This window comes from Nelusetta ayraudi, unplaced genomic scaffold, assembly GCF_046127955.1.
Source record: "Nelusetta ayraudi isolate G7.1 ecotype Tasmania unplaced genomic scaffold, CSIRO-AGI_Nayr_v1 ptg000004l, whole genome shotgun sequence".
Taxonomy (NCBI): Eukaryota; Metazoa; Chordata; class Actinopteri; order Tetraodontiformes; family Monacanthidae; genus Nelusetta; species Nelusetta ayraudi.
This window is the reverse complement of record NW_027466054.1, coordinates 15,742,356-15,770,000: the sequence shown is the minus strand read 5'-3', so window position 1 is coordinate 15,770,000 and position 27,645 is coordinate 15,742,356. Positions and strand designations below refer to the sequence as shown.

Genomic DNA, 27,645 nt, shown 5'->3' with positions numbered 1-27,645 from the left:
CTCTCCGTTAAAAGTTAAAGTTAAAGTCCCAGCGATTGTCACATCCCGAAGGATGCGAAATTAGTCCTCCGCATTTGACCCATCATCTCCTGAGGGAGAGCGGTGGGCAGCAGCAGTGCCGCGCCCGGGAATCATTGGGTGATCATTGGGTGATTCCAGCCCCAAATACTGAGTGCCAAGCAGGGAGGCAATGGGTAGCATTTTTACAGTCTTTGGTATGACTCGGCCGGGGATCAAACCCACAACCTACCAGTCTCAGGGAGGACACTCTACCACTAGACCACTGAGCTCTTATGAAAACTGATAGAGTTCGCCAAGTGTGCACTGTCCACAGTTTTATATTCAAAAATGTGAATGGAAGTAATACACCTCGTTTGCACATTTAAGAAATTATGCACTTTAAAAAAAAAAAAATGTGTTTTTTACCGTTCAACAGGGCGACTTTGTTCTTCCAGGCTGGAAGGCCGACTTTGTTTGTTTGGTAACAGTCAAACAAGCAGCAGCAGCAGCAGCAGCATGTTGACAAAAAAACATGAGGAAGCAAAAGTTTCCACTGCATGTAGCAAAGCTGCACAGGAGTCACTACCCTGTGGCGACCTCACGAACTCCCGCCACACACGTTACTGTGACCTCTGACCCCTCCCCGGTGTTAGGTGTTCTGACAGCAGGAAGAGGAAGTGGGACGGACGGGTTAAACAGCCTCTCCTCGGTCACCGGGACTCAGGTTCGCGCCGCTTCTTCCAGCCGACAGCAATCTTTGGCTGCTGCGTGGCGCATTGTTCACCTAGACAGATTGTATCTGCGCACAGCCGAAATGTAGGTCATTCAAGAGACGACTTGTTTGACTGAGGCAGGGACCAGTTGTTTGCCTTTGAAGGGAGCCGGGAGGGAGGACGCGGGGAAATAAAAGGGACGTTTGCCGCCATCTAGTGGCCAAGCCCAGCCACTCACTCGTTTATCTGTAACACGTTGATAAAAAAAAAAAAAGAAAAAAAGAAAAGAATTGCGAGTATAAACTGGATCTCGGGACTATAATATACGTTTTCTCTTTTTGTGGCCCTAATCCTCCTCCCATTCACTGAGAATTGATTTAATATATTTTTTAAAACTAAAGCTCAATTTATATTTTATTTTTGTTCTATGTAGTACAACACACAATAGATGTCGGTCAATGAGTGTATTTCACATGTAAAGCGCTTTGTTCTACATTTCAGCTATGGAAAGTGCTTCCATGGATGGATTGATTGGTCGACTGATATATAAGCAGGAGACTCATGAAAATGAAAACAAATGCATGTTGTATTAATATTAATAGTGAATTGGCTTTATTAGTTTATTTCACGTGTAATACTTATTATAAAGAGCCAGTGCTTGGATTAAATTTAAAAAATAAAGAATCTGTTAAAATAAAATACAAGAACAAATAAAATTTGACTCACAACTTAAATACATAGTTGACATTTGGCAGACGTGATGACGACAACAAGCATAAAAGCCCTAAAAATAAAACAGGACACACAGCAGATGTCGTGCCAGGACTCCCTTTGTGCTTCATGTTGCTTCTGACAGACGTTTTCCAACCAACCCCTACCAGAAGGCTGCATCTGCAGGTCCAAAATCCTGCACAGAACTGAGGGGAAACTTCACCAGTGTGTCTCTTTGTTTTCATGTGTGTGAAGCTTCTCCGGCAGCCGTCACTTGCAAGTTCTCAGACTCTTAATTAACAGAGACCATCTGATGCGTCCAATCGAGCACAACCTCCTGACAAACGTTTCATTTTCACGTACACGTACCCTTCGTTGCGTTTATCTCATTCACAGTGTCAAGCTGGAGCAAAGAAAAAACAGAATTCCGGAACAAACAAAACATAACAAAAAAAAAAAAAATGTTCACGCCTTCTTGAGGCGTCCTTCATTTGAAAAAAGATCTTCAATACTTGAAGCTCATTGGACAGTAAAACTGTTAAAGTGTGTTTACGTTCGGGGTCATGACAAACAAACCAGCACATTCACACGCCACTTTTGCTCTCAAATCCAAATACTGGAATGCATTCAACAATCTGAGCGGACAAAGACATTAAGATACATTAAAAACGTAGAAAATCTCAGCTAGAGTCTAGCAGAACATTTAAAATCAGTGCACTGTGTCGCAGAAGGCGGACAGATTTCCCATCTGACCCAAATTTGTTGGGAGGAGCTGACTCGGCAACACGTGCTGATCCTGACTTCCCCTGCGTCTAGTCACTCAGGTTTGTTCTCAGCCTGGGTGACTCATCCATCCTGGTCGGAGAGTAGAAGCCAGAAGAGCCGCAGCTCCTCCTGGGGGACGACGTGCAGAGTGTCCTTCTGGATCTCTGTCCCTATTCCTCGCTGCTCGGTCTGGGAGGCCCGATAATCCAGAGTGTGACGAGTGCAGTGCAAACAAGTGGAAACATTTGTTTGACTTGCGGTTCACAGAGATGTTTGTGGAACCATATGTGGGAGATGAAAATAAAATCCAAAAGTTGATTCTCCAGGGCTGGATTGTTTTTTGGGTCCGTTTCCTCTTGGTGTCACTCTTGGGCCTGTTTGGACACGTGTGATCATTACTCGTGTTTTCAGCTCTCTCTGGGAGAGACTCGGAGCTGCTGAAACAACCTCAACAGCTCCTGGAAAGTTCCGTTGAACTCCGGGCGCCGTCGAGGACGCGTCTCACTTGGCGTAGCGGTTCTTGGGTTGAGCTCCCAGGCTGGAAGAGGAGCCAAAGTGTCTCCTGTGGCTCCTCCAGCGCTGACGCAGCACAAAGTCGTAGTTGGCGGTGGTGCACATGGCGTAGAACACGTTGGCCTTGTCAGGGATCTGGAGCTCTGAGGCGGAGAGAAGAGAGGAGCGGAGTGGTGAGAGAGGGAGAGCAATAAAACTTTCATTTTACTCCAGAAAGTTCACATGGAAAAACAGTCCACAGTAGATCAATGGTGCCGATTGCTGCAGGAGTAAACTTTTCCAAAGACTCCAGAATTGGTACATAATGACACAATATGCACAACCTTCTTCAAGGACTTAAGAGTGAATGAAACTTGGGAATAACGTCATCATAAAGTTCAAACCAGGATCTTGGCTCATGGCAGATCTTAAAAAGGCAGTAAAATCACAGCTCACTTGCATTTAGAGCAGTGGCTAGAACGGATGCTTGTGCTGAATCTAAGTGGACGCCACACCTACCCTTCCCACTGAGGAGCATCTGGCAGAGGCTGAAGTCTCTGTGGCTGACGTCCTCCATGTTGTGCTTCTCCAGCGCCCTCTGGATGACCTGAGGGGTGTGGTCCTGGCTGGTCAGCTGGGGACGGGACAACCAGAGTCACTCATTTCAAATCGCTCTGTTGGGGAGTTTGATTGGATTCATAGTTTGCAGAGATATCACAGACTAGTGTGAGAACTGCGACTCTCTCAAGAACCAGGTATCAGGATAAAAATAAAGAAAATTTAATTTTAAACATTTTATATTTTTAAATCTTTTATAATTATTCACGACGAACTCTTGGAAAAATTAGCCCATAAAGTTTATTGTAAAGTCTTTTTCTTATATACAGAGTGTCTCAAAGAATTTGACATCAATTCGCATGCCAATAATTTGGGCAATTCTTGTTGAAATAACCTAAAATCTTGTATGTATAGAATGTATAGAAACAGGCTCTGTTTTCAGGTTGAGCCATGCTGTTCACTCCCAAAGAGAAGTCATTTTGTGTCTTGGATAATGTTTGCATACAGTCACCCAGTTGTCGTGTGCCATGTCACACCGTGTGCACATATTGAACACTTATGAAATCTGCCCCATAATAAACTTATGATGTTCAACCCCTAAAATGTTCAATTTCATTGAGCTAGACATAGTAGTTTTCAAGATAATTGCTTTTAAAATGATGTCAAATCTTTTGGGGCACCCTGTATTTGCCGTCATGCGCGAAATTCCCCTGAATAGCCAAACTCGCACAGATGATTGTGCAATACCTATTACTTCCTTTTCCCCTTTTCCTTCTTTCTTTAGAAGTTGTAGCAGGAAGTGAAGCTAAAAACAAAAAAAACTAAAATATGTGCTGACATTGACAAGATATTGCGGGTTGCGACACGTCCCGGCCCTCACCAGTATGCTCTTGTAGATGTTCCCGTTACTGAAGCTCTCCACGCTGACCCTGATGATGCACGAGTCGGCAACCTGTTTGTTGTAGAGGGGCTGCGTGGCCTGTGGAGGGCAGCCGGATGATGATGATGATGATGATGATGATGATGATGATGATGAGGAGGAGATGGAGGAGGAGGATGTGTCGGTGCTCAGGCCCAGGGAGGAGGAGCTGAGGTCGGGCTGCGAGGAGCTGCAGGAGGAGCTGCAGAGTCTGGGAGACGCCGAGGACGCCGAGGAGAAATCCTCAGCCACGTTCTGGAGGGAGCTGGAGAGGGACTGAGGAAGACGAGGATATGGAGAGAATTTAACATTTTCCACTCCACGTTCTGATCGGGTTCTCTGGTGACGCACTCTCACACCTTTAGTTTCAGCCTGAAGGGGGTGGGCTGCGGTCCGGACAGCTCCTCCATGTCGGAGCTGCTGGAGCCGGACGAGGACACGCTGATCTGGTCTGCGTGAGTCTTCCTGAGGGCGCTGTCGCTGACCGAGCGCAGCCTGCACAAACACACAACAGCTTTGACATGTCAAAACAAATCAACTCAAATCAAATCAAATTTTTCTTTAAGCCACCGACTGGCCGACGTCTCTCTCCCTGTCTATCACACACACACACACACACACACACACACACACACACACACACACACACACACACACACACACACACACACACACACACACACACACACACACACACACACACACTGAAGGACTAAAACAAAAAGGACACAATGATTATGATTAAAAAATAAATGATCATCCCCTTAACGTTAAATAAAATACAATACATTATATAGGCAAGAAATCTTTCAGTGTTAAAGGTTTTTTTTTTTTTTTTTTAAACAAACTTTTCCTTGGTGGAGATCAGATTGTGGAGACAGTAGAGTTTGGGCTGCTGTGGTGACACACTAAGGGACAGAGTCGGCCGGGCAGACTTACGTGGCGAGTTTCTTTGTGAGCAGGCGGCTGCTCCAGGAGTTGGGCGAGCAGGGACAGGGGTCGACGGGGGGCTCCAGCTCACGAGACAGCTCGTAGCTTCAGGGGGCAAAGCAAAAGTGATCAAGAATTAGATTCCAAAAAGAAAAAAGAAATCATCCATCGGAGCATCATTCAATCTAAAAACAAATGCCTCACCTCTGCTGGTCAGTGAGCAGCGTGTGCGCCTGCAGCCAGGAAGTGATGTCGGTGTTGACCGGGAGGCAGTAGTTGGAGCAGGAAGCCTGAAGCTGCCGAATCTGAGACAGAATCTCAAACTCCTTCATCGTGCAGAAATAAAACAAAAGTGATGATTATTGGACAAAACGGGACAGACGGAGAAAAGAACTATCCTTGAAAAAGAGCAGTATTGGAGTCATTCAGAGAAGCCACCACAAGGAGGCGACACCTACCCGTCTGCGCTTCTCAAAGTTGATCAGGCCTCCCTGCAGAGTAAAGGAGAAAAAAAAAAAGAGTCTAAAATTGCAGTTTAAGAAGCAGAAACAACAGGGTGAATGTGTTTCAGGCGAGTGTGTTCACCTCCACAGTGTCGGTCAGCGCCGTGTCCAGCATGGTGAGCACCGTCAGGTAGGTTCCCAGGTAGGGCACCACTCCACCGCCACCACCCAGGCTCTGAGGACACAAACAAGACAGTCAACAGGTTTACATGTCAGCTCTGCCAGAGATAAAAAGGGGGGGTGTTTATGGTCTAAAAACAGGAGATGAGCTGACTGCCGCGTCATTAGTCACAACTAATACCGGATGTAATGTGGAATCATCGCCGGTGTTGGAACAGAGTAAACACAGGGGCATAAAACCTTTCAGGCAGAGCAGCACGGCCACTCTGTGTGTGTGTGTGTGTGTGTGTGTGTGTGTGTGTGTGTGTGTGTGTGTGTGTACAGCGCTGAACATCTGTCAGCTTTTACAGCCCCGGAGGGGCTGATCAGGGGCCTACATGAGGAGGAAGAGCGGCACCATCATCATCATGTGAGTTGTAGATGTGCAAATATTTTCCATTAACTGAACAGACTGGCAAAAAAGAAAGGGAAGTGAAACTTTTTTTTTCGTTCTTTACAAATAGAAACAGTCTCAAAATATGTCTGATGATCTGCTCATTATTCCTATATATTTATGTGTCTACATATTTATTCATTAATCCATTTGTTTATTTATTTACAAACTAGCATATGTGAGACAGTTACTGAGGTTAGACCAGGCATGGGCAAACTACGGCCCGGGGGCCATATGCGGCCCAATAAGCTTTTTAGTCCGCCCCACTGAACTTGAAGGATTTATATTTACAGTAAGTAAGTTATAAAATATCTTTATTTCACCCATTTTTCAGTGTTTTAAGAGTCAATTCAATAAAGCGCTAACTACCGTGGGGGTTCAAAGACACATATTTTGTTGATCATTTTCAATTGTCATTAAAGCACACGTTTTTTTCTTCACATATACCATGATATATTATTTTCTCCATCTGCTCCTGCTCCAGCCCCTTTTAAAACCCATTACCAGTCAAAACATTTGCCCACCCCTGGGTTAGACTAAATATAACGAAGGAGATTAAAAAACAAAAAAAAAACTTCCTGTCTTACGTTCTGTCTGGACACCGGGCAGAGTCCAGGCGATTTGGCGGCGTCTGGCTGACTCCCATCCTGGAAAAAAAAACAACCCATAAATATATATTTGAAGGAAAACAAAAACAAACGGCCGAGTCAAAACAGATCACCAAGCGTCAAGTCGGTGCGACAGCCCTGAGCGCGAGATGACAACACCAGCCGCCGCGTTATATAAGTCTTATATAAGTGCACCTGCTGTCAGGCTGCCTTCGGGTGTGTGAGGGTGGAGGCTGCCCGTACACTCATCACAACCACGCAGCCTGCTGTCACACACCAAGACGCAATGTCCTCAATACAGAATTAATTGCTAGTTAGCAATAAGAGGCAAACAGGAAGCAAGTTTATTTTTTGTTTTTGTTTTCGATCTTGCGTTGCCCTACCAACAAAGTCATTGTTATCCATCCAGAGGGCAGCTCAGAAGGACATTATCGCTAAAATAAACTTTCCTATCAGGGGTTCTTGGCCGAGGACAAAGCACAGGAGTGGCAGGTGGTGATGCATGGAAAAGGAACTCAGAGAGCCACTCGCAGATGACAAACTACCAAATGAGAAACTACCAGAGGACACGTGTGTAGTACTTCAGGCAGACCTCGTCCGCATGATCTTCCATTCACACATAAACAGACTCGGTCACTGAAAAAGGAGCACTTGGAAAACTTTTAACATAGTAAAGATTTTTAGAAACTCTGCTTTAGTGTTTGTGTGTAAACAGGAATCCAGGGCTGTTGTTGTTTTCTCTCCCTGGTCCTAGTGCTGCACCGCTGTGCTGCTTTTGATTCCGATTAAATCTTCTATAAATCAATGCAATAGAGCAGAATTCCTATTTTCTGCGGAAAGCTCAGTCGTTTGTCTGGTGCCGGTCATTGGTTTCGGTTTGCTGCTTGGAGTGTTAGGAAGTGCGTCTATAAACCCTCTCACCTCCACCAGGAACTCTCTGCTGGTCAGCACGCAGTTCTCGTCGGGGAACGTCTCGCACAGCTGGTTGAAGGCGGCCGTGCTCTCCCTGAGGACAAACAAGTTTGACCAGTTTGAACCTCCAGGATTTAAAAAAGGTGGCTCGATAATAAATGACACATGAATCAGGGAACGCTGTATTTGAGTATCAGTCTGTGCCTATTTTTAGCAATTTTACACCCCCGAGACACAACTTCTGCACTCAGTGTTTTATAATAGTAGCACCTGCTGACAGCAGCCCAGGTCTTCTTGAGGCGGTAGATGGCGTTGGACTGCAGTGCCGACAGGATGGCCCTCAGAGAGGAGAAGTTCTTCAGCTGTCTGCATTCCTGCATCAAAAAAGGCATAAGAAAGATTTAAATATTTACAATTTTGTCAAGGTTTCATCAGGAGAAACAACCACCGTCTACACAGCATCTTCCTTTAAAGACGTTTGGCAACATTTTTATGTTATTCTGCAAGGCAGCCCAATTTGTAAAGCTTTTGATTTCCCTGCTCTTTGTTCTCTAATCTAAGTCACTTCCCCTGCAGATTCATAAAATATTTGGATTCTGACTGTGAGGGAGAAAAGCACCTGGGCGACGGCGATCCACCTCTCGATGACGCACGCTCTGTGGGCGGGGCTTGTGTGAGTGCAGCGAGGCGAGCTGGGGGCGCTGGAGGAGGGCGACTGGAAGGCAGATGAGGTGCCGGGGGACGATGCCGGGGAGGAGGAGGAGGCGGCAGGGCCGGTGGAGGCGGGGCAGAGGAGGGAGGTGATGACGCGGTTGGTGACGGCGTTGAACTGGGAGATGGTGGCGCGGACGCTGGGCGCCATGTTGCGGTTCTCCTTCTTGTCCCGCTGGGACCAGACGCAGCCCAGGCAGTGGAAGGGCACCACGCTGACAAACAGGTCCTGGGGGAGAGGACACACACACACACACACACACACACACACACACACACACACACACACACACACACACACACACACACACACACACACACACACACACACACACACACACACACACGAAGAGCAGGGATGAGAGAACAGCAGCAGCAGCAGTGATGGACGACAGAAGCGGCTTGAGTCTAAATGGAACCTACAGCGTCCAGCCTGGTCAGCTGCTCAGCCACGTCTCTGGCAGCCAGGTCCATGAGGCCGACGCGTCGGTCGTCCTCGCTGGTCGCCGCCGCCACCCCGCTGTCCTGCTGGCAGCTCTGATCTGATGCTGATTGGCTACCATCTGCTAAAAGAAAAAAGAAAAGCTAATGCAAATCCGAAAGGGTGACAATTCTCAACAGATCACCCACATTATACATTTACCGCACACACACACGCACACGCACGCACGCACACACACACACACGCACACAAAGAGTCCTCTATCTATGGTGTTTCGTAAGCCTGCATTGCCGACGGTTCACTGAGAGCTCAAGCGGAATACAATTGCACGTCCTGTCTGTGCAACCAGTTTCCAGTCAGTCGTGGCATTATTATATAAGCAGCCACTGTTGTTTTCGTGGAGATGAAATCAGGAAGTGGCCACTGAAAGCTGTCTTATAAGAAGAAGAAGAAGGAGAAGAAGAAACAGGAGGAGATTCTGCAGGTCTGCTAGTGGTTTTTTTGGAAAGTGGTGGACAGTATTTCAAGATGACAAAAAATAAATATTGAACGGCACTGAGGGCTTTTCCTGACCACCAACATGTTTTTGCTTTGGGGAGAGTTTAGTTAAACATCAAGTACATTCGGGCTCAGCACGGAGCCACCGGCAGCCAGTCTAATGGCACCTGATGCACCAACAGCAAGAATCCAGTAGTTCCAACCTGGTTCAACTGACAGTAACAGGTCCAATTTATATTGATGACATATGAAAGGTTTGCTCAATCGCCTCAGTCGTCTCTAATGGGTAGAGGTGTAGGAAAAATTCAACCAATTGACCATCAGGCACTCCCGGTTCAGCCTCACATGCATTAGAAGAAAAAGGCTTCAATTCGAGCCTGTCTACCTTCTTCCTGGAACCTCTTGAGGAGGCCCTCTGCCGTCGCCACCAGGCGCCTGAAGCAGACGCGACGTCTCAGGCGGGCGCACAGCAGGCGGAGGGCCTGGAAGTGAGGGGGGTCGCGGAAGTCGTCGCCGTGCTCCTCCAGCCAGAGACGGATCACCGGCGTCAGTGCACTGTGAGGAGGACGAGAGACGCCAAACATGCTGACAACAGTCCTTCACCCTTTTGACTTGGATGAGCTGCGTGGGACGTGAAGGACTCACCTGCGAGGGCAGACGGCGTTATCCAGGCTGGCAGCTGATTCTTCTCTGCAGGGAAAAAAAAACAAGGATTTGAGTTCATGGAGGTTAAAGGTTTAGTGTGTAATATTTGTAGATTTTGTTTTCCTTCCCCCTCCCTCTCCCAAGCTTGCCAGACAACTACAGTGGCCTGTTGGTTCTTTTTGTTTTTGAGGATGCGAGTGTTCATTCTAAATACAAAAATTGCAGCTAACTGGGAGCAAGACCCTTGCTCCCAGTTAGCTGGAGCTGGAGCAGCATACTAAGCTTTTATCAATATAAAAATGATAAATCAGGCCAAATTCTAAACACTGGACCTTTAAGTGGGAAAAAGGTTCCTCTCGCTGAGAGAAAAAAAACATCCAGTAAAAAAGTAGTTTTCTTTGGTTGGATGGGTGTCCATCAATCCAGTTAAACAGTGGGGTTTTAATGCACAGTCTTCAAACAGCATGAGAAGGAACCATTATGAAAGAAAGAGTGACTGCTTCTCTGCCGCCAGTAATTACCAGTTGCCATATTGACTTTAAACAAGTGGGAACCATTGTAAAGAACAGCTGACTGACGTAAAGAGAAGCCGATAGGGCCACGACATCAGGCCACGCCCCCTGCAATCTGAATTCCCACATGCAGCTTACGGAAAACCAGACACCACCAGCATTGCACACGTGAGGGCGACTGTTTGACAAATACCACCAGTGCGGGTTCAACACAGACACGGTGCTGTTGCTCGCACTGTTTCCTGCCCTGTCACCTGAAACGCCAGCCTTCAGCAGCGCCCTGCACCCATCCCAGGTGAGGAGGGTGCAGCTGAAGTCGTGACCACTGGGGCGGGGGGTGGGACAAAGCCAGGCACAGCTGCGTTGCGGCTCGTGACGACAACGCCTCGGACAAAAACTTGAACTAGATCCTCTGAGTCAATAAAGGTTTTACTCTGTGAATGGCTCAGGTTAAGAAAGGGATTTAGAAAAGCTACACCGTTTGAAAAGAGCAATCGCGCATTTGTTTGACTTTAATCTGACAAAGAAGCAGCCACCGGGATTCTTTAGTCTTCAGCTAACCTCACTTCCAAAAAGATTTGTGCTAGCTTACAACATTAGCCTCTTTTCTATTTGATGTGTATGTAACCGAAACAGCGGTTGCTATACAGCAGCTATCTGAAGAAGCAGTTCTAAATATGCCATGTTATGCAACAGTCAATGTTTATTGACAACAATGCGTCTCCAACTCGACAGTGTCTCGCTGAGCCTTTCCGATTGCTTCACTTTTCAGGAAGTGCTTGTTAATGGAAATCACACAGTTCTGGAAAATCAGACCTCGTTGATGGCACAAAGGCCCCTTGAGATTGCACCGATACCTCACCTGTGATAGCACACAGCCAAGTAACCCCACCCCGTCACCCCCCACCTGCCTTCTTTTTGTCACCTTCCAAGCATCTGCTAATAAAGAAGTTTCTGCTGACTAAAATACATAGGAAAGTAATATGTAAATAAACAAATGTTAGCCCAGAATGATTAAACAAAATTATTCTAGCAAAGGCTAAACAGGTGTTTTTCCAGTCACTAGCCAAAGCTACGCTAACAGTCTTACCTTTATACAGCAATTGATAACAAGCTGGCTGACTTCACCTCTTACCTCTGAAACAGCAGTTCAACAAGGGTGCCGGTGGAGGTGAAGGCCCTGTAGGTGGACAGGAAGACTGGGAGGAAGTCGGACTCCTGCTGCTCGGCGTCCAGCAGGTGGGTGAGCAGCCGCTCCAGGGTGGCGGCCTTCAGCCGGCGCACCTTCACCGTGTGGTACTGGATGAAGCTGGAGGCCGTGGACGGCTCCGAAGAGTCCGAGGCCGGCGCCACGGGCTCCCGGCGCAGCGTGACACCAAACACCGCTCCGTCCTCCTCTTCCTCGCCCCACTCCTGCACCGGGTCCTGTGGACGGAGGGCGGGAGGTGTTTCACGGTTAGGCAACAAGAAGCCAAAAACATGGAAAACAACACAAAACTTGTATTCTTGCTCCTCTGTATCAGGTTAACGGCAGCGCTGACTCGGTGACGAGGGCCCTCAGCCTGAGTCACCTCATCAGAACGACGGTGACCCATCCTTGAACTGTGACGCAGGCAGACACCTGGTGACTGGACCGAGCAGCCATGTGAGGAATCATTGTTTATGAGTCCAGACACACAGACAATGCATTCAACCGTGATGCAGTTGCTTCACTTAATTCAATTTAAAAAACAACAACCAAAAAAAAAAAAAAAACCTAACCCTTTACCTTCATTCTGACCTAAATATCATGTAACATTAATATATATATAAAAGGGGTGCATTCTTTCTGTCTTTCAATAGCTTAAGCAATATTACATTATCACAAATCATTTTTTAGGACAAAGCAACAGAAGCAGCTTCTCATGAGAAATGTATCACCTGTTGCTTTTGCTTATTCCATTCAACACTTCAGGGAAATACAATGGACGGAATAACTCAACGCAAAAACAAAAATATCAGAGCAATATATGCACACACACACACACACACACACACACACACACACACACACACACACACACACACACACACACACACACACACACACCATTATTCTGATATATATATTTACACCCGGGTCCAATGGTACACTGAGCCACCGGAGGCGATAACGATCAGAGCCGTTAGTCTCTCGGGACCGGGAGAGAACAAACTGAGCCACTTATCAGGTGGGGCGACGCGTCACTATTAACATTACAGCAGAGAGTTATTAACTCTATTTGATTGGCTGAACAGAGTTCAGAAACACCTGACATTAAATGACGGAAGCCGGGACGAGAAGCCGAGCGTGCCTGCCTGTTGCGGCTGTCGTACAGTAATACAGACACAGAGTGCCACTGAATGGAAGCATTCTGTCACTCACAGCCACACAACGAGGCTCACAACGAGTGTCCCACAGACAGCGTAGTTTATCAGCTCGAAACCAGAGACGTCCGGTCCGGTCACCTACCATCGATAAGCTCCATTTCCCCATGTCCGTCCACCCGGCAAGTCGCAGCGCAGGTCCGAATTTACGGGTTTAAATCCTTCCGCCGGTGGTTCACACCATGCTGAATTGTTTCGAACGCTTTCATTTCTCTTTTTCCCTTTTGTTTGTATCCTGTTTTTTTTTTTTTTTTTTTTTTTTTTTAATGAAATATAAAATGATGAGTCCTGTCGCGGCGCGGTGGCAGCAGACAGAGGACAAACTAGTTTGTTGAGCCAAGAGGGGAGGGCAAAGGAACGGCGTGCGCTGGGTGGGGCTAGTGAGACAGGTGAAGGGCGGGGCTTATAACATTGACCAATGAAATTGAAGAGACCCAAGATACACGTATATGCATTTTAAAAACGCTAGCAGGAGAACAACGTAAAGGTGATGGAATGAAGGAGGGAGAACTGAGATTAAAAAAATACAAAACAAATAAGTTTGTTTAGTCTGTCATAAAATGAAACAAATTACCTTCACGTCTCCCTCTAATTATGGAAGGCACTAACCTAATAAAACTTTGAATGTAGTTTCTGTATCCGCTTTTCTTAACACTTTAAAATAAAATTTTAATCAGGTTTAGGCAACTGTGAAGGCAGGTGTTTATTACAAATGGCAATAGCTGTGGTCGTTTGTTCATGACGGGAGGCATCATTACTATCCAGGTCAACTTGAGGGCCACCCGACAACTGGATGGCAGGGCTTATAGTTCACCATTTGTGGTCAAAGAGTGAAAAATATAAAATATATCAACTAGATCACTGCAATTTTAGTCACATTTCTAAATAGAAAGACAGAAGCAGATTTTGGGTCAATGCCACGCCATGAGTGCATTTTCGCATTACAAGCTGTTAAAGAATCTAGTCGGGACTGTTTTTGTTTTTTGTTTTTTGTTTCCACGGGCTCTGGCTCACGGTGTCGAGGGTGTGGCCGAGACATACCGCAAGGAACAGGTTGGTTCTGCCTTTTATCGTCAACCCTGTGACTGTAAAGAGAGCGTGTGACGTGAAAGCAACATGCAGAGAGGCTGGCAACAGTTTAGAAGCTCAGAGTGACGTATTCCACACCGCTGTCGAGACAAGCCGTGTTATTCTACGGTCAACGGGGGAAGAATTGAGCTTTGTGTATCTCTAATGAGTTGCTACTCCATTTCTGCACAAACTGGACAAAAGAGCCGAGACACAGCAGGGTGGAGGGACCTCAATTAGAGCTCATTACACACATGAATGCGTGATGAGGTGACAGCCATGTGTGTCAGAATGAGGAATGGAGGGTAGGGGGGTTGTTGACATTTACAGGTTGTACCCATTTCCTGAAAATCCTGCCATGATTGCATCGGCTGCAAAGCTGAACTGCAGAATTCCTGCAGATTCCGCTGCTGTTCCATTTCCACCCGTCACTTAATATCAGCCTGGAGTCGATGACGTGCAGAGAGGAAAAACGCTGAAGGCAACAGGAACAAAAAGGTTCCCAGGGTGGAGGCTGAGGTCGAGGCCGGCTGTATACCTGACAGGTGTTTCATTTCAGATCACCACAATTAAACCCACAGACTGACGTCAGAAGACGCTGAATGAGACACTATTGAGATTTTATCATTTTTAAAAGAGAACTTCACTAGAATGCCCGTAAAGGTCAGCACACATATGGGTTTGACAGAGAAAACAACTTTGATTGAACCTTGTAAAGCTTTTAACTGAATAATTTTATATTCAAATACCATCCATCCATCCATCTTCTATACCCGCTTATTCCAATTCAGGGTAACGGGGGTCTGCTGGAGCCTATCCCAGCTGTCTTAGGTGGAAGGCCTGGTATTCAAATACCATTATTCTAATTTTATTTTGGAATGACTGACTCAGAAGAATCTGTCTGATTTGTTCTCATCACTGGAACATTCTCATGTAAAATTTTCTTTACACAAGAACAGGAAGACAGGACAACAGAATCTCGTAAGATATTTTTTTCATTTGCTCTGTGTTCGTTTGCAGTCTTTGAATAATAAAGAGTACATTTATACTGGGCCTTAGTCCATAGATGCAGGAGGTTAAACCACATTTTGACAGCTGGCTCTAATTTCACAAATAATCTATAACTCCTAAATTAAATTATGTCTGTTGTAGCATCATCACATCCTTTGTTTTCGGCTCACCTGGCAAAGTCCGTCAGTGTCCAGCGACTGGAAACCCGTCAGCCACACACCTGGCTCAGCATGCGCGTGGATGTCCGCGCAGCGAGTGGGCCGTAGCCACAGCAGCCTCCTCATCCTGCCCACTCGGCTGCGGAGGCCGCGGGACCCCCCGTCGTCACCTCCTCCGCACACAGGAAGAATGGCCCTCATCTCCTCGGCTCCGTGTCACACGTCGGCGGGCCCATGCGCCACGACGGCTCTCCCACGCACCTGCTGCTGCGTCATCTGGGTCGGAGAAGGAGGAAAAAAAACGTGAGAACAGGAGCCCTTTGTGGGGCCCCGCCGCTCTCACATGTTCTCTTTGACTCCAGCTAAAGCATCCAGGTCGGCACGGGGCTACGTGACTTCCTGTTGCCCCGTGTTTTCCTGGTGTCATTATAAAAGATCGGCCCTGTCAAAGTGGGTCAGCGCTTGTTGTATTTTAAACGTGATTAGATTTACCGTGCCAGGGCAGAAACAGAATTCACGCGCAGGGCTAACTCGATAGACATCTATATCTGGATGACGGATGGATACACAGCATGACGGCAGAAATGAGCACAATCAAAGTGATTCACCCACAGCAAATAGGGCACGTGATGTCACCACACTTACACATAGTGGGCTGCATCTGAACTGAGGGAGGGGTTCTTCTCTAAAACACAGCTTTACACCAAAGAACACGACACAAACGGTGTTAAATAAAGTTATTAGAAAGGAAGCAGATTATAGTAATCCAGCCACTTGATTACTTCCTTCTCCTCTTCTGCTCTTTTATTTTCTATGTTAAAACTTATTTTATAGGTCATCTTGTCAACATTAAGACTCAAAAATCCAGAGTCAAAATTGTTTATTGTCATTATGTACGCATAACAAAATTTTCTTTTGAGGTCGTTTTCATATGTACCATAATCTTATCAATTTCAGACAGACATTCTTGAAGGAATCCCATACGTATTCAATTTAAGACAGGAGATTAACATAGTCTGATATTCCAATATTGAGTCTGCTACGATTCAAAGTTTGAATTTCAAACAGATACACAAAGGAGAGTCAGCCAGCTCAAAAACACGACACTGTTAAATGCAGGCAGATATGAAGAGAGCTCAACTGTCTGTTCGATACTTTACCTAACCAAATTCGAAAAACACAGGAGCAGCTAGGTGTCTAAAAAAATAAGTAAAAGTCACTCGCCTGAACAAAACGACCAGGTTCTTGAGCTTCTCCCCCTGATACGCACAGACTGTCGGTGCGCTCTCTTGCTGCGTCGGTGCGGCCACAGTCTCCCTGCGGAGGCGGAGGGAAAGTTGGACGGAGGACAAACCGGAGCTCATCGCCACGAACGGATCGTTTCCTCTGGTGTTTGTGGGCGGAGGGACGCTCCCTCGCATGTGCGAGTGCGTGCAATGCGTGGTGGAATGACACCCCCATCTCACCCGTCACCCCTCTCGCTACCGGATTGCCTGCTAATTGTGCCATTGTGATCGCTTCGTGTTCACCGAACCGTGGGTGGTGGAACCCGAGCCGCCCTCCAATTCCTCGGCGGTGGTCCGACCGCCCGGGAGCTCAGGTGTGCGTCTTACCTGCGGCGGCTGGTTCGCGGGACACCGGCACGCACACGCCGTAGGAAGTGCTTGGAGGTGACAGGAAGGCGATGCGACCGAAAACACAATGCACACTGCTACATCATTTCGGACGGGAGCACCGGCTGCCCGGCTCGGCTCAAGTTGGGAGAAGACGCTGTCACGCGTTTTCTTCTTCTGCTGCTGGCAACGATTCGAAATCTGCCCGCCCGAACACACCCAGTTCTCCCCGATTGGTTCTCGGGCTGCAACGACATGCAAATCAAGCACGCTCTATACTTTTTGAGCACGTCGCAACAACTTTGGTGCCAGACACAACAGGTCAAGTGCACCCTTACTCACCTTAATCTGTACCATTTTAAAATACTGCAGCAGTCTATCTATCTGTCGGTCTGTCTATCTGTCTGTCTGTCTGTCTATCTGTCTGTCTGTCTGTCCTAGAGTGGCAAAATGTTTTTAAAATCCTTTTTCAGGTAAGTCTGCTTTGTGCTAAATTTGAGCTGCAGCCTTCAGAGGACCGAACCTAGCAGTCTGAAAGCTGGAACCAAAGGCCTTTTAAATGAAATGTCCAGTTGCACTACTGTCCCTGCCCAAATCAAAGTGTCTTGGTTGCCAAGACAAGCGCGACCGAATACGTTCTGGGATAATCGTCTGGCTCCAAGCTAATTTGGATGCCAGCAAATGGTGTCCTGAAAGGAGTGCAGCGGGTCGGGCAGTCAAGGTGCAATTCTCTTGCTGGACTGTCGGTGTTCTCTCTTGAGAGCGCTGGAGCGTAAAGTCAACCAGAGAAAGCAGGTCTGCGGGCCAATCCTCTTGCGGAAATGAACCAATGATACGCTAATAAACATGTTGCTGATACACCAATGTGCAACAGGATGGAGAACTGTTTGAAGCATCCCAAATGGGATTTTGTCCCCTAAATGGATTCTCTTCAATTAGTGCATTCTGTCTCTTCAAAAATGTACTTCAACAAAGAAGAGCTGTGCAATTCAGCTGGTGGATTCATCTCACTCAACAGAGCACACAAGTCCGTGACTCGAGTTGCGTTCTCCTCTGCAGCTCAAAGTTGTCCGGGTGCATTCTGAGCATCTCAGTCACCGCACCGTTTAGGTATGAGGTGTCAGAGGAACAATGCCACAACAGTCCAGTGACTTGAGTGTAAAACAAAATGGCTGGAATTTAGAAAAAGAAAGACTGTGCGGAGAAAAGGGGAAATATTTGAGATGCTGAACATAGTAGGGATAGTTGAGCCGCTGGGAGGTTTCGCGTGCAACTCGGCACCACATAATTGGGGTACGACACCTGATCGCGTGAGCAACACATTGTTTCAAACTGCGCAAAGATAATGAAAGCAACGCCCTAATTGTTCTGCAGGAAGATACAGTTTTATTGACATTTCCAAGATCAAGATAAGATTAACAAAACGTGTACAACAAGCAAACTCTGAAGGCAAAAATACACCGGAGAAACGTTCAGTGTCCAGCTGATGACAAATTCGCACATACAGAGGCCAATTTGTACAAGAATTACCTTATGAAAATGCGCAAAAGAAATGACAGTAATTGTAGGTGCATTTGGCCAATGTATTTTAACCAGCTGTCTCTGCATTAGAAATTGCACTTCCTCCTCTTCTTCTTCTTGGACTTGGATTCGATCATCACCTGAGACTGACGCTTCAGAGTCTCCCGCGTGATGATTTCAGCCTCTTCCTCGTCGCTCTCTGTAAGTTTTTACAGTGACAAAGAGTGACAAAAATTCAGGATGTTAGGCCCGTGTGCATTGTGTGTTTGGTTGTTTAAGTGTCTCTCTCTTCCAGCTCACCGTCACTGGAGAAGTCCACCGGCTGGTCCTCGGGCAGTTTGATTCGGGTGTTATAGGCAGCAGGTTTCTCATTGATCGAGATGTAAAACTGGGGCAACAAAACAGAAACGTGGTCGTAAATAGAATTTGGTTAAAGACTTGTGACTTTTCAATTTTCACCGTTTATGCTGAATTAATTAATCAATGAATAAACCCTTAAACGCTTCATTGGTTATTGGGTTAATCTGCTTGGAGAAAGTCTTTTCAGGTCAAGCAAGATGTTTTGCTTTTAGCTGTGACCCAATTTACATTTTTCCTTTAGCATTCTTAAGTGCTATACACTTCTGTGCAGTATACAATATCTGTGGTAGACTCAATTTCATCTACTTAAAAAAATTGCTAATACATAAATATTAGTCGTTTATTATCAAACTGAGGGACAAGTGAATCCTATTGGTTTGTCTTTTTGCTTTGGTAGTACAAAATTGATAGATTTTGCATTGCGAAATCAATGCAGGTCAAAAAGCTAAAGAAAATTGTAACTCAATTTTAAGCAAATCGTACTAATGTCAGTTATATTGTATTATATCATACTGGATTATATTTTATGGCATTGTGAAGTATGGGATTGTTGGGTATGGTACTATGAAGCATGGTATCGTGAGGGATAGTACCATGGCATATGGTACTGTGAGGTATGGTATCATGGGTGTGGTATTGTGAAAAATGGTATTGTAAGGTATGGTATTGTGGGGAATGGTGTCATGGCGTATGGGATCATGAGATATGGTATCGTGAGGGATGTTGCTGTAAGAGATGGTATTGTAAGGTATGGTATTGTGAGGAATGGTATCATGGCATATTGTATCGTGAGGTATGGTATTGTGTGCGATGGTATCACATAACGTACTGTATCCACTTACCTCTTCTTGCTCCATCTCCTTCAGAATTGCTGGCAGATCATTTCCCACCAGCTCTTCATTCAGAGACTGCAACTTTTGCTCACACTGACTTAACAGTACCAGAACATACTCATCTGAGTCAGATGTCAGCTCGGTTTCCGTGTCCTCTGTCTGAAGAAGAAGCATTGGAAGAGAAGAAGGAAATATATTAAAACAGGAAGGAAAATAAGACACATATACAACCAGGGTGAGATTGGTGTTACCAGGGGAACGTTCTGAAGCTTGTCGCTGAGGTGCTCCACTCTGCCTCTGACTTTACTGAGGATTTTAGCCAGCTCGTCCCAGCGCCGTTTGCTTGCGTCGAGCCTCTGCTGCTGAAGCTGCATCTGTTGCTCGCGCTCCTCCAGTGTCAGTTTATCCCTGTGAAACAGCCACAAAGATGGATTAGCCATTTACACAGCCGCAAACCGCAGCGGCTTCCCTCCAAATGGTCTGTCTCACCTGGAGCGGTTAGTTTCGCCGGTGATCCTCAGGTCCTGGAGCTCTGCGTTGAGGAGGTCCATCTGCTCCTTCAGCTGCTGCAGCACCTTCTCATTGTCCTCTTCCAGCCTCAAGTAGAGCTGTCGTGTCTCCTTCTGCGAGCTGAAGCGCCGCACGATCTCCTGCAGAGGATCACACAGCGGAGAAAAGGTATGAGACATAAAGAGGCAGCAGCAGCAGCGACCCCTGGCCTCTGTCCCACCTCCTTGTTTTTGGCTCCGGTGGCCTCCTTGATTTCCTTTAAGGCCTCCTCAGCAGAAGGGGCGAGCTTCTCCTCTTCGCTTGCGATGCTGGGGCTGCTGCTCTGGGCCTGACCGCTCAGCTCAGCCGTCTGCATCGCTGCCCTCTGAGTGGTTTAGAAAGTGGAGGTCAGGAGCAATTAAAACACGAGCACTTGAACATAAAAATCAAAGTCCAGCTAAAAGATGTGCTGCCTGCGAGCGTGCATGGCGCTGTACTTTACCCGTCTGTTGGCCCTCTCTGCCCGGGCCTTATGCTCCTCCACCTGCTTCCTGTAGCTGATGAGGATGCGCTCTCTTTCCTTGCGCTCCTTGTACAGCAAACTCTCTTGCTGCTGCAACTCAGTCTGGCAGGGATGGTGAAAGTGATGTAAAAATATATAAAAACAAACATTTGAGGACGTCATTATGGACTATAACTCATAAACATGAGTTTTTATTGACATAGGAGGCCACACTAGACAAAAATCCCAAACCATTTTTATTTATCTCATGTATCCATTTGGAAAAGAGCCCATGGAAAAGGAATGACCAAACTTGAAAGGCAAAGCTTCCGACTTATATGTAGGAGAACTAATCAGATTTCGTTTTTAAGGCTAGTTGGCAGCAATTTTGGAATAAACACAGAGATCATCAATGTGCTGAAACGAGCCGCATCGCAAACTCCTGTCCAATCCCACCTTAACAGGGACGAGCATTAGATTAAGTGTCATTTTTTGGGCTTTTTCTTTTAAATTCAAAATGTGATGAAGCCTTCAATTAAAAGAAGGCTTGAGTGCTTTCTAGCTGAAACGCAGCTGTTTGCGCAGTTGGCGCTGATAAGACAAGTGGATGTATTTGTGTTCACACGCGAGAGGGTTAAGAGCCACTCTGCCCGTGACTCGTTTAACCCCAAAGATAAGTGACGGCAGCAGCGCCGAGTAAATCATTCCTTTGACGTCACGGCTAGCAGCGTGCACGTTGTGCACAGTGTTGATTTGTTGCAGAGGCGCCGTCCGTGGCTTACCTTAGCCTGATCTCTGGCAAACTCTGCCTCTTGGGCTTTGAGTTGGATGTTGAAGGACTCGTCTCTGGCCTTCAGAATGTCTGCCTGCAGCTTGTCCAGGTGGCCCTGGTAGGTCAGACTCTCCTCCTGAGGAGTCGGTGGAAGAGAGGAGAGGAAGCCAGAAGATAGAGACGGAGAGGAAATCAGTGCACAGTGTACGTTTGACCCATTCTTAAGCTTTGCTTGGAGTTCATGTAGCCCCACAGTAAATCACTGAGGTCATCAAACCTACCACCCTCTCACTGACTGTTTACATATCATACAGAGCCCCATATTAAGGGCTTGAAAAGTTGTTGAAAAGTGTCCACAGTTTTTTTTTTCTGCGCCTGATAGCTGGATGTGAACAAGCTGTGTGTTGTCATCCTGTCAAAGTAGCTTTTGTCATCTTTCAGAGAAAGGAAATTTTAAATATTTTGCCTGGGAGGCTCTGCGCAATGAGTTTTTTTGTTGTTTGCTGACATGAGGATTAGAGGAAAATGCATACAAGCAGCTGGACTCACCTGCAGGTGACTTTTGAGCTTCTCGTCATTGGTGATGATGTTCTCAGCCTCCTTGCACTTGAACTGCTTCTTCTCCAGGCTGTGTTCCAGGGAGCGCAGTTTCTGCAGTCATAAATGGTCTTAAAAGTCAGCGGCATTTATTAACAATATTCTTTTTTGCATCCAGCAATAAAAAAATGAACTCTCATAATAAAAACATCCATGTTTCTGCACGTCCACATTCAATAGAGGCTACCATGGCCTCCTGCTCTTTCTTGTCCTCCACTTTCCCACTGCCGTCTTCTCTCTGCAGCCTCTGGAACTCCTGCTGCAGCTCCTCTAGCTGGCACAGTTGGATCTGGGTGTCGTGTTTTAAGGCGTTGAGGATTTTTCTCTTGGACAGCACCTTCTTGTCCAGCGTCTCCATGGCAACCTGGAAAGAAGATTTGTGAGAGAAAGAAATACTAATAATGAGTCGGGGTGTGATTTGTGGTTGAAATAGTGAAATAGTCGGCCTCTGCATAGAAAGATGAATAAACTATGAAAAGATAAGAACTGCATCCTCTCACCTTGCCCGACATGCTGCGGTAGGCCTCGATCTCTGCCCCCCTGTTCCCAAAGGCCTCTCTGATGAGGCGCTCATCTCCCTGGGGAGCAAGACACCAGAAGGAATCAAGATTTTTTTTTTTTCTTCACATGGACAAAGTCGAATGTAATGCTTGATGGAAGACATGCGGACTCACGGCGTTGGCCTCGGCCAGTCTTTCATTCAGTGTCTTGTTCTCCTGCCTCAGCTGTCGGACGGTCTCCAGGTTCTTCAGAATGATGGCTTGAATCTTCTCGTAGTTGGCAGCGTTGTCTCCCTCTGGTGGAGGTTCATGAAAATTACGTCAGTGCAATTGCCTAGATAATTTCACCACGTTGGCACTGAGCATGTTTAATATCTTCTGCGAGGCCAATGATTTTAAAAATACCCATTTTGAGCAAAACACAGAGAAAATATTGAATTTTTTTTAAACATTTCAATTATTCCAAATTATTTTCAAACAAAACTCACCCAGGAGCTGTATTTTGCGCTGCAGCTCCACCACCGGGTCGTGCTGCGGGCCCCTGGATGAGGACGACATTTTTACAAAACAAGTGTTGCCTGACTCGCACGAGAAAATCAGGGTCTCTTGTTTGAGCAATTTGCATGACCCTGCCTGTTTTCAGAATTTTGACTTTAATCCTAGAACTTTCATCTTTCATCCCGTCCAGTGCGTCTTTGATGAGGGAAAGCGTTGATCTGTCAGAGGTGGGCGGCGGCAACGTAAAACCATTCATTCACCATTCATGCACAAGCAGACACATTTTTATTAGTATTCTGACCCCAGAGAAAGCATATTTGGTACGCTGTGTATGATTGTAAAATTATATATTACTCAAAGATGAGGACCTCAGACTTTTGTGAAGTGGAACCAAAATGTTTATTGTTTTAGGAGGCAAGTGGCAAAGAAACAAATGATAGTGAATAACACTGATGCCAAATGAAAAAAAGGGCAATTTGCTTAAAACAAATTACTGCATCGCTGATAATCAAAGAGTAATAAAAAAAACGTGAAGGCAGAGAAGTTTAATAAAATAAATGAAATGGATGCCAGCAAACTGTTGATGCCAGCTGCTGTATGAAGAAGAGGTTGTTTACAACCAGGACGGGTTGAGCTGCATCAGAACTTGCCCTTCTTCTTCCAGGGCTTCTTCTTCGACTTGGAGTCGACAATCAGCCGTGACTGACGCTTCAGCGCATCTCGAGTGATGATGTCGGCCTCGTCCTCGTCACTCTCTGAAATACACACAGTTAGACACAAAGAGACGTGTAGGCTCTGTGTGTGTGTGGCTACAGGCTCACCCTCACTGGAGGCGTCCACTTGCTGGTCCTCAGGCAGTTTGACACGTGTGTTATAAGTCGGTAGTTTCCCTTCGATCCTGACTAAGAACTGTTTTGAAGTCAAAGGAAAGAAAGAGGCAAAAGACTCAGTGTTCAAACCTCTCTCTTCAACCGTTACTTTCAAGACTGTGTTCAGTAATAATGACCCAACAAAAAATAAAAAAATCAAAGGCCCAGCGCAAATGCAAGTAATGTATGCGAGTTATGCCAAATTTCTCCTAAAGATCTGACCTTTGACCTGCCAGGTCAAGGGTCACATCAGATATGTTGCTCAGAAAGACAACTGTTAGCTTCAGGGAGAACAGCAAATTTATTAATGATGCTCCCCCCCCCCCCCATGAAACAGAAAGTAGCTACACCTTCGCCGTCATCAGAAGCTTATTCTAAGCAGGGGGGATCGACCAGTCGGTCCAAATTCAATGATATCGATATGAAAGTCAATATCTCTATCAGATCAACAGTTGTACAGTGGGATCAGTGATTTAGATCAGGTCCCTCCTCAGCATCCAGAAGTCGCCAACTTTTCTCCTACATGAATGTACATCATTTTCTTTTATCACGCTCACTGTGCCGCTACTGGAGAAAGATACTGAACCCTGGATTTTCTGACCACACACACCAACGTTAGAATTAGCCTCAACTCACCTCTTCCTCCTCCATCTCCTTCAGGATGGCTGCCACGTCGGTGCCCTGCAACTCGTCGTGCAGCAGACGCAGCTTTTTCTCGCAGAGGCACAGCAACACCGGGACAAACTCGTCCAAGTCAGGAGGCACCTCGGCGGCCGGCTCCTCGCTCTGCAGAGGAGAGATTAGCGGGGGAGGAGTGACGAGGGGTAATGAGTCTGGGAAAAACGCGCTGAATCAGACACGCGGTTTGTGTGTCTCATCGCTGGGGAAATAGTTCACCGGCGAGACGTGATGCAGTTTGTCCACCAGGTGCTCCGCTCCCGCTCGGACGGCACTGAGGACCTTCACCAGTCGATCCAGGACCTCTCTGCTTGCGTCGAGCCTCTGCTCTGCCACCTGGAGCCGCTGCTCCTGCTCCTCCAGCACTTGCTTGTCCCTGAGATGTGGATGAAGAGGAGGAGGAGGAGGAGGAGGAGGGATGAGACGCCGGAGCTGCAACAGCTGCAGCCACCTGCGCTTCGCTTCGAGCGCACTGTTGTTCTTACGCGGTGACTTTCGTCTCCCCGGAGTACTTCATGTCCTGGAACTCGTCGGCCAGCAGTTTCACCTGCTCCTTCAGCTGCTGCAGCGCCTTCTCGTTCTCCTCTTTGAGCCTCACCAAGTGCTGGTGCGTCTCCTTCTGCGAGATGAAACGCTGCACTATCTCCTGCAGGCGAGGACGCGCAGAAGAAACAGTGACGCATCTACTCGCACAGGTGTGGTTTGAAAGCTGATTGGTTAAGCAGGTGTGTTTTGAAAGCAAAAATTCACATAAATTCCATCAAGGTGATATAAAGCAAACCTAAAAATGTATTTCATATTCCAAAATGTCCCAAAGGCTACTAAAAAGCACTGGTGAATGTTTGATGATATCAAATTTTATCAATGCTGCAAACATTTGGAATAAATTTAGTGACATGGTCCATAATTTGGGGGGTGGGGTAGGGGGTGTAATAATTCTGGCGTCAACTGTATATATTAAAAAAAAACAAAAAAAAACAAAACACCTCCGTCCACCCCACCAACCTGTATGTCCGTAACCCCAGTGGCCTCCTTGATGCGTTTGAAGGCCTCCTCGTAGACGGAGATGACCTTCTCTTCTTCCCCCGTCAGCGTGGGGCTGCTGCGCAGGACCTCGCTGCTCTGCTCGTCCGGCTGCATGACCGGCCTCTGTGCAATGAAGCAGCTGTTTAGTCCAAAAATGTGACCCACCATGCTGAAGAAACGGCCCGTTAACCTCACCCTCCGGTCGACTTTCTCCGCCCTGGCCTTGTACTCTTCAACCTTCCTCCTGTAGCTGGCGATGACTCGCTCCCTCTCCTTGCGCTCCCTGTAGAGCAGGTCCTCCTGCTCCTGGAGCTCAGCCTGGACACAGTGATATTGTAATGCTGTTTGATGAAAATCTCCAGAAGTAAAGTTAATTGTTTACAGTTGCTCCACTAGAGGGTCGGATGAAAAGTAAGGATCTGAAATGGGTGTCATTTCAGAGATTTAGGAGAAATAATACACCATTTTTTCTGAAGTCTGATTAAAAAAAAAAAAAAAAATGTCTTTATCTGTGAGGAAATGAAAATACTGTTGTAGTTGTTGGGTTGATGTTTTGATCTTTTGTTTCTTCAGTGGGGGTTTTCACACAAAAGTTAGCTAGCATATAAAACCATCTCCAGTATAGCAGCCGACCTTGGCTTCTTCTTTAGATTGCAGGGCGTTACTGTTTATGCTCTGCACACTGTTGAGCTCTGCCCTGTATTTGAGCAGCTCCGCCTCCAGCCTGTCCAACTGGCCCTGGTAGGTCAGACTCTCCTCCTGAGTTGAATCCGAAGAAAAGGCATCAGCAAATACAGCCATGAGTAGAGGGACAGGCGTCAAAATGTAACGCAGTAACTGATGACACTCTTGTTTGTTAGCGGCCTTAAGCGCCAAGGGTTCAACACAGGATTACAACCATGGGACACAGAGACTTGTTTGTAAGTAATGTGTATGTTGTGCTTACCTGCAGGTGACTTCTGAGTTTCTGATAGTTAACGATGATGTTCTCGGCCTCGTTGCACTTGAAGTGCATCTTCTCCAGGCTGTTTTCCAGGGAGCGCATTTTCTGTGGTCACAAACATCAGAGCATCCAAACCAGTGACAATGCTGTATATTATATAATACTGAAGCACATCTCTGAATTATCAGAACCACCATTGCGTCTTCTTCTTTTTTCCGAGTTCGAGCGTCACAGTGTTTTGCCCTGGCACCTGCCGCTTTCTTCACTCTCTGGTACTCAAGCTGAAGCTCCTCCAGGCGCCGCTGTTGAGTTCGAGTGGCGTGTTTCAGGGCATCGAGCCGTTTTCTCTTGTTAAGCACCTTCAGCTGGAGCGCTTCCTCGGCAGCCTTAGAGGGCGAGGGAAAGTGAGTCATAACTTTTTGCCATAATGTAGAAACTTTAAATTTCTTTTTGACGTTTATTAAAATATGCTGTCTATTCTCCCACCTTCCCCGACATGTTGCGGAAGGCCTCTCTCTCTGGGCCTCTGCTGCCAAAGGCCATTCTGATGATGATTTCATCACCCTGGGGGAAGCAGAACCCCACAAAAGATAATTGAAAATAGCTTGATGTTAAAAGGACAAGAAAAATTGCAACGAAATAAAGACGTACGGTGTTGGTCTCTGCCAGCTTTTGGTACAGCCTCTTATTGTTCTGTCTGAGCTGACGGATTGTCTCCGAGTTTCTCTGGATGGCGCACTGGGACTTCTCATAGTGCGCGGCTTTGTCGCCCTCTTGTGGTGGAAATTCAACAGTGAAGGCAATATTTATTAACGTAAACTTAATTCGCAATTCCTAAAATGGTGTCACTTTGGGAAACTTACAGGAACAGTCAGTGTGGTTTATTGAAATGTCTCAATGTCTCAGAGTCGGTTACTAACAGCAGAATAAACTAGAAAAAATATCCGAAAGAGAAAATACAATAATTGTAAAAAAAAAAAAAAAAAAAGAAAAAAAAAAGAAAAAAAAAAAGAAAAAACTTACCCAGAAGCTGAATTTTACGCTGCAACTCGGTAAATTGGTCATGAATAGGTGATTTCAACGCACCAAACGGCATGATGAAGAGCCGAAGCCACCGACACACAGCTGGACCTCTGCTAACACCTCGTTTGGGCCGCTGTATCACCTAGCAACATGTACACTGACGCCAAAGTCTGAGGTACCGCGAGAGTTGGCTAAAGGGCCGGACACTGATTTAGAAAACTGGACCGCCGAGTCGTTAAATCAAGTATGGTATAAAATGATGTTAGCTTCTGTCTTCATTTTATTGTCATCACTGTGGTGTTATTA

General features: G+C 46.4%; 3 protein-coding genes across 10 annotated transcripts; all 3 read right to left on the bottom strand.

Moving 5' to 3' along the window:
* Positions 1–1,297: 1,297 nt before the first annotated feature.
* Positions 1,298–16,948, bottom strand: LOC142896244 (ral guanine nucleotide dissociation stimulator-like 1). Of its 4 annotated transcripts, none has more exons than XM_076037811.1 (19): positions 16,729–16,948; positions 16,340–16,432; positions 15,128–15,391; positions 11,608–11,897; positions 9,961–10,005; positions 9,701–9,870; positions 8,799–8,938; positions 8,284–8,604; positions 7,935–8,038; positions 7,674–7,758; positions 6,732–6,791; positions 5,674–5,766; positions 5,547–5,579; positions 5,293–5,414; positions 5,098–5,193; positions 4,518–4,653; positions 4,120–4,434; positions 3,201–3,315; positions 1,298–2,845 (listed from the first exon to the last, which is right to left on the bottom strand). In XM_076037811.1, exons 3-19 carry the CDS (start codon positions 15,314–15,316, stop codon positions 2,691–2,693), a joined length of 2,469 nt encoding a protein of 822 aa, XP_075893926.1. In that variant the 5' UTR covers positions 15,317–15,391; positions 16,340–16,432; positions 16,729–16,948; the 3' UTR covers positions 1,298–2,690. The 4 variants fall into 4 exon arrangements, with proteins under 4 accessions (XP_075893926.1, XP_075893916.1, XP_075893936.1 ...); XM_076037801.1 differs by having other exon boundaries at positions 8,799–8,941; positions 16,729–16,947; XM_076037821.1 differs by lacking the exons at positions 15,128–15,391; positions 16,340–16,432; positions 16,729–16,948 and adding an exon at positions 12,964–13,204 and having other exon boundaries at positions 8,799–8,941.
* Positions 16,949–18,091: 1,143 nt separating this feature from the next.
* LOC142896236 (outer dynein arm-docking complex subunit 3-like) lies at positions 18,092–22,932 on the bottom strand. The gene is made up of 13 exons (XM_076037790.1): positions 22,791–22,932; positions 22,477–22,598; positions 22,303–22,380; positions 21,990–22,166; positions 21,755–21,856; positions 21,216–21,341; positions 20,434–20,556; positions 20,173–20,316; positions 19,932–20,092; positions 19,694–19,850; positions 19,452–19,601; positions 18,550–18,637; positions 18,092–18,448 (listed from the first exon to the last, which is right to left on the bottom strand). The coding sequence occupies exons 1-13, from the start codon at positions 22,858–22,860 to the stop codon at positions 18,336–18,338; spliced, it is 1,611 nt and encodes a 536-aa protein (XP_075893905.1). The 5' UTR covers positions 22,861–22,932; the 3' UTR covers positions 18,092–18,335.
* Positions 22,933–23,317: 385 nt separating this feature from the next.
* Positions 23,318–27,606, bottom strand: LOC142896196 (outer dynein arm-docking complex subunit 3-like). 5 transcript variants are annotated; one of them, XM_076037743.1, is made up of 13 exons: positions 27,340–27,606; positions 26,968–27,089; positions 26,803–26,880; positions 26,511–26,702; positions 26,320–26,421; positions 26,007–26,132; positions 25,569–25,691; positions 25,353–25,496; positions 24,833–24,993; positions 24,567–24,723; positions 24,306–24,455; positions 23,622–23,709; positions 23,319–23,555 (listed from the first exon to the last, which is right to left on the bottom strand). In XM_076037743.1, the coding sequence occupies exons 1-13, from the start codon at positions 27,410–27,412 to the stop codon at positions 23,440–23,442; spliced, it is 1,632 nt and encodes a 543-aa protein (XP_075893858.1). In that variant the 5' UTR covers positions 27,413–27,606; the 3' UTR covers positions 23,319–23,439. The 5 variants fall into 5 exon arrangements, with proteins under 5 accessions (XP_075893852.1, XP_075893858.1, XP_075893882.1 ...); XM_076037767.1 differs by adding an exon at positions 27,180–27,231 and having other exon boundaries at positions 25,353–25,691; positions 27,340–27,396; XM_076037737.1 differs by having other exon boundaries at positions 23,318–23,555; positions 25,353–25,691.
* Between the last annotated feature and the right edge of the window lie 39 nt (positions 27,607–27,645).

Excerpts from the sequence above, each read along its gene's own strand:
- LOC142896244 (XM_076037801.1), bottom strand. The coding sequence starts at position 15,316 with ATGAGGGCCATTCTTCCTGTGTGCGGAGGAGGTGACGACGGGGGGTCC. Across the intron at positions 11,898-15,127 it reads ACACTGACGGACTTTGCCAG|GACCCGGTGCAGGAGTGGGG; the intron begins GTGAGCCGAAAA and ends CTCCGTCCACAG. Across the intron at positions 5,767-6,731 it reads GCCCGGTGTCCAGACAGAAC|AGCCTGGGTGGTGGCGGTGG; the intron begins GTAAGACAGGAA and ends TTGTGTCCTCAG.
- LOC142896236 (XM_076037790.1), bottom strand. The coding sequence starts at position 22,860 with ATGTCGTCCTCATCCAGGGGCCCGCAGCACGACCCGGTGGTGGAGCTG. Across the intron at positions 22,167-22,302 it reads ACCGCAGCATGTCGGGCAAG|GTTGCCATGGAGACGCTGGA; the intron begins GTGAGAGGATGC and ends TCTTCTTTCCAG. Across the intron at positions 19,602-19,693 it reads AGCTTCAGAACGTTCCCCTG|ACAGAGGACACGGAAACCGA; the intron begins GTAACACCAATC and ends CTTCTTCTTCAG.
- LOC142896196 (XM_076037737.1), bottom strand. The coding sequence starts at position 27,412 with ATGCCGTTTGGTGCGTTGAAATCACCTATTCATGACCAATTTACCGAG. Across the intron at positions 26,703-26,802 it reads TCCGCAACATGTCGGGGAAG|GCTGCCGAGGAAGCGCTCCA; the intron begins GTGGGAGAATAG and ends TCGCCCTCTAAG. Across the intron at positions 25,692-26,006 it reads AATCTAAAGAAGAAGCCAAG|GCTGAGCTCCAGGAGCAGGA; the intron begins GTCGGCTGCTAT and ends CACTGTGTCCAG.